Source organism: Akebia trifoliata, chromosome 7, assembly GCF_017979445.1.
Source record: "Akebia trifoliata isolate Shusen 1 chromosome 7, ASM1797944v1, whole genome shotgun sequence".
In the NCBI taxonomy this organism is placed as follows: domain Eukaryota; kingdom Viridiplantae; phylum Streptophyta; class Magnoliopsida; order Ranunculales; family Lardizabalaceae; genus Akebia; species Akebia trifoliata.
Window position 1 is genome coordinate 5,072,896 of NC_141381.1, and position 9,154 is coordinate 5,082,049.

The following is a 9,154-nucleotide window of genomic DNA, read 5'->3' on the forward strand; positions in this document are numbered from 1 at the left end:
ATGCGGGGAAAGAAAAAAAGAAGAGAGATTTCATTGAAGGTTTTGTTAGGGTTTAAGCCTAGAACAAGTTGAGACAATGAGTTTGGCAATTGTGGACATGAAAATCGTGGTCCATTGGCCGTGGAATTTGGGTATTAAACTTTAACGGGCTAGGCCCAACAATTGTTTTCGTTAAAATTTGAGATTTTCACGCAGTGCTTGTTACGTTTGGCCATGGAACCATATGAATTAGGGCTAGTAGTCTTGAAAGAACCAAATGAAATGTTGAAGACGAACATTGTTGTATTGAGCGATCATCAAATGACATGCATTCGACATACGCATTGGGGACATCACAAAAACTAATGAAGATGATCCTCATGAATTTTTTTCCTAATAGAATTATTTCATTACCAAAACAAGTGAAGATTGACAATAAGTAGAAATGACATGCTAAAATGCTAAAAAGGCCTAACATAATGAGAAACCAACCAAATAAATTCAACAACATACTATATGACAATCGACTACTCACAGTGAAACTCATTTACAATAGATAAAGTCTCAAAAAATGATCTAAACCCTCATGGTTCTTAATGTAGATGAATATAGTTCTTTTATGTTTCATTAATAACCTTTTTATTTTATGAAGTACTGAGATCTAGGAGAATTGAGTCATCTTAGGCAACTGATTTTCCTTTTCTCTCTATCACACTCATTTTGCATGCACCAACAATAGGGTGTGACTATTTTTTTTATAATTTTGTTGCTTGTGGTTATACTGACTTTTTTTCTTCTAGGAAATGCATGCAATTTCTCATTTCTTGTTCATGTCAAAAAGAGTATACAAAGTCAAATAAGTTGGGAACTTATAGAGCTTACGTTAATATATATGAATGTAAACAAGAACAAGATTGTAACCAATACCTTTAAAACATAAATTGCTAAAATTGTGAATACCATAAACAACAACAACAATAAAAAGTTAGAGAAAGAAGCACAACAACATACACGAGTTTTTTTGTAGAAGAATTGTGCAACTATGTCCCATCCTTGACATAAGTTATAAGAGTACATAATAATAGATTTTTCAAAGGTCTTGTGGACATAGTTACATGATTTTCACAATGAAGAATCTTTGAACATAAGTAATCAAAAGTTACAATATTACAGATGGCTATAACATCAATATCACAATTTTTTAAGAATACGCTATAACTAATGTACATTATCAAGAATGGAAAGAATATATGAAAGATAAATGAGATCTGTGAAAAATATCGGTATTTGAGAACTAGTATAACATTACCAAAAAGGTTGACAAGGTTTGTTTTTTAAGAGGGTATTAATGACAAATTCAAACGATAAAATTGAAAAGAAAAAATATATGGAGACTTTGCTGCTGATTTTCATGAAAATTTATCCTATGACTATACTTATGCTGGTACTTGCGTGCAATGACTAACTCTTCATTAAAATGGTCTTTGCAATTGAATATCTAAATTGAGATATTTGTATATATATGAAACAACATGGAGGTTTTACACACGAGTAATGTGCTACAACTCAAGATATCATTGTAAGATTTAAAACACGTATGTAGATACTGGTGTTTCGTAATTTCACTTAGTTATTTTGTTTTTTTTTTTGGAATTAGATAGAACACTATAAGTCATAATATATTTTCATTAGCTCTCTTGTAGAAATAAGCAACGCATGTAATATCCATGGATGATACATTTTTAGCTAGTAACAATCTTTGTATACTTTAAGATCTGAACTCCAACATGTTTGATAAAAAAACTTACTTTTATTTTTAAAAAAACTGGAAAAGTACATCACAAACATGACGTATAAAAATTGGGTAGAAATTCCACCTAGGGTCTCTTTTTGGGATCGACTAATCCAATGTACTTCAATCTAAATTTTATTTGGGCCTACAAACTAAAAAAAGTTTTTACTGGTGATTCTCAACCATTTATTTCAACATTTTAATCACCTTCTTAGAGGATTGATGATTTTGGTTTGCTTGAAAATTTAACTTTGAGTTGCCTATATTAACAATAGACATCCACTTTAGGATTAAAGGGTAAAAGAAGAAAGATGGTAAAGTTAGAGAAGTATTATTGAAAAATGGGATAAAAGAGGAAAGAGAGTCAAATTGGAAGAGATGAAGAGGAAATGCAATAAAGTGAGTAATGTGGATCCACTCCAGTATAATTGGAGTGGGACATACCATTGTATTTTATTTCAAAAATAATGGTTATAGATCACCAACATATTATTCTTGGAAAAAAAACTTTTCTTATTAAGTTTGTTAGGAAAGTTTCTTGAGTGCATCACTTTGTGGCATCCAAAAACATGATCGGATGGCACAAGGACAAAGAAGAAAAAATTCTAAGAACTTTGAAATAAATTTAAAAAAAAAGTTAGTTTTTACCATTGAATATTTTCAACAACTTGGATCTCACTTAAAATAGATCATTTTTTAATTTATTTTTTGAATCTGAGTTTTTCCTTGAAATCTCAAAGATTGTCTAGTGCTGGATTTCCATATGATATTCCATGTGAGTCCAAGGGTAAGATTTGAAATATTACTAAGTTAGTCAGACTAGCCTGACTATTATTTTCATGTGTGTCACGTGGCAAATTGTGGTAGAGGATTCATTTCCTTTCGAAAACCCGTGGTACATGGGATCATTATTAGCCTCAATCAAATTTTCTGTCTTAAATTAAAATAAGCGGAAAAAACGTATCTTTATGGTTTGATTTCTCGTTCCCCCCAAATTAATAACTTCGAATCCACTTGTCAAGTTATATCTGAATTCTCAGATTTTCTTTGGATTCCACCCCATTTGGTGCCTTTAAATGGCGATCTACACGAGGGATTTCATCACTCTCACACAGCAAATAACTTATCTCTCAACTAGGGTTTTGGGTTTTCGGTTCATGTAAGTTCAATCCATCCATCTCTTTCTTTCTGTAATTTTTTTTCTTCCATTAATGGCTATTTTTCATGAGTTTTAGTATATAGCTCATAGGTCTGTTTGGATCTGAAAAAAAGGACTTCTTTTTGGGATAAAAAAGCCTCTTAATATGTTTCTATTCTTTATTTTTGAAAAACAATGGTGATCTAAACAAACCCTAAATTTAAGGCAATTTTGATTAAGAAGTGATTCTATTTGATAAAAAAAAAAAACAGTTAAAATGTTGATTTTTAGATTTCTGAGATTTAATTTGATTTTCTGTTGAACAGTTTATCATGGCATCTAGTTCTAGTATTAATGATTTGGCATCAAGATTGAAATTGAGGAAAAAAAAAATGTTTTTTTTGGAGGGGTAAAAAAAGACCTTATTATGTTTCTACTTCTTTTTTGAAAATCAAAGCGATCTAAACAAACCTTAAAGTTAATGATCTTTCGAGGAAAAATGTTTCTATTTGAATAAAAGCTCTTAAAATATTGATCTTTTGATTTCTGAGATTTTAATTTGAACTTCTGTTGAACAGTTTACAATGGCATCTAGTTCTAGAGTTAATGAGTTGGCTTCAAGGTCAAATGGAGAGGGAGGAGCAAATTTGAATATTAATCACTCGAATTTTCACGTGAGTGGACCGCCTGAGCAAATGATGTTCTACTTCCTTGGAGAATGGAACCACTATCCTGGACCCATAAATTCTGCCCTTATTAAAGCATTTAGAGAAGGAAAATCTTCATTCGAATGTAAGATGGTTGGTTGGAGTTTTATCATAGATTTCAAAGACATGGTAATGAAAGATTTAGATTCCAAATTTCATAAATATATTGCTTGGGTTGATGAATCCGGCAAGTGCTACTACCCCGCAGTTTTCTCCAATGGCGAACAAGCTCCCAATGGTCACAAGGAGAGTGGTAGTTACATCTTTTCTTTTCATAGGAGTTGTGGCTTTGAGTCTACCAATGAGAGGCTAATTTTGCTAGAAAGAGGAGGTTCCTCTTATGTGTCTATTTATAACAAATTCCTTTCAGGGATGGGTTCATTCGTGAACCCAAGTAATGTTGTTGCAATTCACCAGTATGTCCCTAAAGATCACATGGAGATAGCGTATTCATCTCTATTTCAAAAACATGTAGAGATCACTAGTAGGTGCCCAGGGAACCAAAATTTTCGATGGGCATGGATTGGTGCGTCCAAAGAAGGGATCATCGAGATTTTACTTGGTCGATTTCTTGGAAGAGAGAACTTTTCCGGCAGTGGCATCAATTTCAGCCCAGAAAATTGCGCTTACATGAGGTGCTTTATTATCTATAAATGTCTGTCTCTTGTTTAACGTATTTCTCTATTATATTTATAATCTTAGTCGACCCATTTTTAATTTGGGAAAGAATAATATTTTATTCTTACTGGGTTTGGCTCTTTATAGTGCAAGTGATTGTGAGGTAGATGAAAATGGCATGCAACATATGTTGCTATGCCGAGTCATATTGGGCAATGGAGAACGTAACAGGCCTGGACCTTCGTGTACTTCTTGTAGTAATGCCAACTCCGGTGACGACGATTTGGACAACCCACTACTTTATTATATATGGAGGGCTCTGGTCTCTCATATTCATCCAGAGTCAATCATTAGTTTTAAGTTCTCTCGGAGTGTTAGAGGTGGGTTGGGAGTTTTTAAAGGTATATTAACTTCGGATTTTTTGTTCATATTTTCACAATTTAGGCTGTAACATACTGTCCTTTTTGGATATTTCTTCTAATAGAGAAAATTGCCATGCTTAAAGATCAGGTGGAGAGCTCCACTGTTCGTCGGTGAGTTAGTTTTAAAATTTAGTTGGTTGATGTTTTCATCTTTTTTCAGTTTCTTGTCTTCTCTGACTCAGGACCATGATGTTTCTTCATTTTTTTATCTACAGGTAGAACCATAAATGTTGGGGAAACCTTTACAGACGGATCTAGGAGTACGAAATTTACATCTTCATGGTTGATCCCATTCCCGGTGTTTTTTGTAGAAATTATAGAATTGGCCCTACTGAGATTCAACAACTCAAACTTCAGATTTGATGGCTATTTTCTAATATTATTTCTCTTTATTGAAGACTGTATCTATTTGTGATTTGCATGATAATATTGTTGATGTTGATACATTTTTAACAACCAAAGTGTCCTTCTTGTCTTAACCTGGAATCATTTGATGTTTTTCTTTTCATTTTCTATTTAGAAAGAGAAAATAGCTTGAGATGGCTTATTTAGATTTTTGAAGGATTTTGTTAAAGATAAATTGCTTAACGAAATGTCGTGGAAAGATCATTCGTTCATTACAATAAAAAATAGATATCATGCAATTAATTCCTCAATTATTACCATTTTTGACATTTTTAGTAGTTTTCCTGGTTTGTTTTCTTAGCCACTGGGGCTTTTCTTGTTATTTTTCGTTTACTTTATGGAATTTATGGGTGTTGACGATTGGACACTTCTCAACATAGCATAACACTTTTAAATGTACTAAGAAACATCATATGATTCATCAATGTGTGTCATTTAGATATGTTAACATGTAAAGTACAATGATGATGATAATCATAATGATCAAAGTCTTTTCCCAAATATTTGGGATCTGGTGAGCGAATCATGTTCTTCCATTTAATTCTGTTTAGATCATGTACTTGTTGTTCTACAGGCCATAATTAATTAAAAGGATAATGTTTGAGAGTATGTGGTCTCTATGCGAATCATGTTCCACCATTCTATGTCATATAGACTTTTACCCTACTACTGAAAGCACATTTCATTCAAATCTTTTCACTTCCTCAGTTCGTGCCTCCTACGGGGTTGTTCTCATCCTTATGGACTTAAATATGCACCAAATTGCTCCTCAATACTTCTTGAAGGTGAAAAACACTTGTGCTGAAATTTCAAAGTTGGATGTTGACAAGCCCGTGAGTGAATATCGCTAGCGATGTTACCTTGTTCGGGGTTTGAGAAATAAATACATCCCATTCATCACTTCCTTGCAAGGATGGATGAATCAACCTTCCATTATCAAATTGGAAAATTTTCTTTTGAATCAAGAAGCGCTGGAGAGGCAAATGTCAAGTAAGTCTTTTATTGAAATGATGATGATGTTTTATTTTCAAAAGGTAAATGAAAGAATAAAGTCACACCAAGGGCTTCATCAATCGTAGATAAACATTTTGCAACAAACTCGGGTGTGGAAAGGATAACTAGCAATAAATCCAGATCTATTTAGTGTAATGTTATCAAATAGCATATGCGACTATATGCGGCCAGCATATGTGACTATATGTGGCGCATATGCGGTTGCATATTGGAAAAAATATTTTTTTATTTGAAAAAAAAAAAAAAAAAAAAAAAAAAAAAAAACAGTAAAATATAAGAAAAAAAGGAGGAAAATGTTTAAAAAACCAAAAAAATAAGGAAATAAAAACAAACTTATAACAATATATTTGGATTTCGGATATCACTGATTTTTTAAATTGAATAAAATTGATTACATTTAGTCATTTATTAACAAGAATAAAAGAACTCAAGAAGCTACACAGTCAATAATATATAAAATATTCATGATACGAAGGTAGCCTACTTTAATTATCAAGTTCTAGTTTTAGTTTTAGATTATTAAAGTGGATTCTATTTTAATAATTTAATAATTGGATATGTAGATACGCGGGCTTCGAAACCTTTAAGAAAGATTTGAGCTCATTTACACGGGTTTAGGAATCGCCACCATTCAATTAAAATGTGAATGGATACTATAAAAATTGTTTTCTTGAAATCTGTTTTTTGGTTTGTAGTGATTCACATATCCAAAAAGATAAGAAAAATGGTGTATTTAGAGATCTATGGTAAGGAGGTTCGATTGAGGGATAAAGAAGGTGTTAGGCACCTTGTCCTACTCATCCTTGGATGGTTACCAATATGTGACGATAGGTGTGATTTAGAAACATTAACTTGCTTTTGAAAAACAAACGAAATAATGTAGAAAATTAAAGAAAACCAACTATAGTTTTGTTTTGAAAAATGGACAAATCGATATGATGAGCAAATCTTTACTAGAAGTAATTGCTTGTGGGAAGTTTTTGTTAGCGTATAATTTTGGTGAGAATTCATGAGGATTTCACCTTATTTTGGATCAAAAAGCTATTTTTAAAAAAATGATTCGTCTATTTTATGAAAAAAACAAAATAAAGCAATGATCAAGTTAAAATAAAAATGTAACTTGTTAGAATTTTTTATGTGCCTAGGATTTTGATGAGAATTCATAAGAATTTCACCCTTTTGGGATCTAAAGGGGCTATGTTAGAAGTTATGAGAATCCATAAGTTATGTGCTCACTTAGGAGCATTTTATTGTTGGTTAAGCCTTTAAGAGATGTCCATAACTTTGACACCACCATGGGAAGGCTAAGGACCTTAAGCAAGCAATGTATTTATTTTGGACTGTTTTTGTTGGTTGTAAAGGTTGAATATAGGTCTATAAAACCTACACCTTTCCTTGTAGCCCTTTTACAAGTGAGTGTGTATAAAGTGTATGCATGTGATGGCATTATCAAGAAAAAATCACCTCCAAAGAGGGTTTACTTTCTAGATTTATTGCCATCAATGAAGTAAAATAAGAAATACTAGAAAACTTAGATTGCAAGTAAAGTTATGAAAATAAAGCGTCTATACTATGAAATCAAATTGCATAAACATAAAACAAGAAAGCAAAAACCTAGTTTAGTACTCTTAAGAAACTTATTGAGGGCTTATACGAGGACATTGCCTCTAGGAGGTCTTACTCTCTTCCTCCAAGTCAAATAAAGTAACTTTAAGATCTACTTTATTATAAGAAAAACAAACATGAAATAAACTTGCTAGAATGTAAAGAGTGGGTTTATAAAGAAGAAGGTTTTAGAAAGGGAGAAAGAAGGGTTCAACCCCACCTTGGTTTTCTTCTTCTTTCTTTTCCTTGGTTTGACCTACTTTGAATTTTAGAGAGGTTTTGAGAGAATGGGAAATGTTCGAAAGATTTAAGAGAATTTGGATAGCATTTTAGATCACTTCCTTCTTAAAGAGAAATTTAGATTCCTCTTTGAGCCTCCTGTTTGAGCTGTAGATGATAAAATAAAGAATAAAAGAAAATCTTGGCAAGGAAGGATCGAATCATAGAGACAACGTTAATCCAAAGAATTTTTACTTCCAATCAAATTCAGGTTTATGGAACCGATTTAAAAACAGTTTGCAAGATATGGTTTATCTAAAATAAACTATTAAAATAAAATAAACTTAAAAATATGATAGAGAAGTATAGATCAATTGGATCCACCTTCACAAGCTATATCAGTGAATTCTGTTTCTTTACTTATCTCGATCTACTAAATAAAACTAATATTTGTGGATCGAAAAATCAAGCAGTTATAATATAGATAAGATCAAAAGTATGAAATAGTTTAGGTCGAGATTATTAGGTAAACATTAACTATAGAGCATGACTCTTTTTGAACTTAACAAAGAATGAGACCATCAAAACTTTGAAAGTAATTCATTTTCAACCTAATAATAAATACCTACGCTATCACAATAAAACTATTAAATCATTACGAGAACAATAAAACACTAATAAATCTTGATCAGGCTTCCTTAATCGATCTATCGGAGATTTAGCCAATAGTCATCACAAGAACAATAAAGTAAAAATAAAATAAAGAAAACATAGAGGGAAAAGAGAGATGAGAGAAAGAAGTTATCTTTATTGGTTGACTTGAAATTGGCAGAGCCTCCTTACAGCCTTCATAAACTCAGAAAGAAAGAAAATAAAAACTAAACTAATTCTCTAAAATCTAGCCTCCCCTCAACTCTTGGTCTGGTATTCTATTTATAGAGAGATCATATTAAGATTTTTTATGGAAATTAGGATTTCCGAGATACTCTGTGTTTACAAAAAATATTAAAAATAGTCTATTACGAATGGTATTCTGCCACCAAGCTTTAATACGAAATTCGAGGCTTGACCTTCTTAGTGGACCACACCACCGTCGATGATCATGGCGCCGTGGTAAAGTTTTGGTCAACTAACTTGAATTTTAGTCCACTGTCTTATTTTGAACCCTTGATCACAGTAGTAACTTCGGATTTTTCTGATTTGTCTTGACACTTCTCGAATCATTCCTGTTACACGTAAATAATAGTAATTAGTC

At 32.0% G+C, this 9,154-nt stretch overlaps 1 protein-coding gene across 1 annotated transcript; it reads left to right on the forward strand.

Moving 5' to 3' along the window:
• The first annotated feature begins 2,895 nt into the window (after nucleotides 1–2,895).
• Nucleotides 2,896–5,034, forward strand: LOC147398092 (inactive poly [ADP-ribose] polymerase RCD1-like). Its single transcript, XM_086448969.1, has 5 exons — nucleotides 2,896–2,930; nucleotides 3,488–4,251; nucleotides 4,382–4,614; nucleotides 4,719–4,767; nucleotides 4,872–5,034. The coding sequence occupies exons 2-5, from the start codon at nucleotides 3,494–3,496 to the stop codon at nucleotides 4,873–4,875; spliced, it is 1,044 nt and encodes a 347-aa protein (XP_086305095.1). The 5' UTR covers nucleotides 2,896–2,930; nucleotides 3,488–3,493; the 3' UTR covers nucleotides 4,876–5,034.
• Nucleotides 5,035–9,154: the final 4,120 nt, after the last annotated feature.

Bases quoted from the DNA above. Each gene is read 5' to 3' on its own strand.
- LOC147398092 (XM_086448969.1), top strand. From the start codon at position 3,494: ATGGCATCTAGTTCTAGAGTTAATGAGTTGGCTTCAAGGTCAAATGGA. The intron at 4,252-4,381 runs GTGCTTTATTAT...GGCTCTTTATAG, and splicing joins GAAAATTGCGCTTACATGAG to TGCAAGTGATTGTGAGGTAG. The intron at 4,615-4,718 runs GTGGGTTGGGAG...TTCTTCTAATAG, and splicing joins GTTCTCTCGGAGTGTTAGAG to AGAAAATTGCCATGCTTAAA.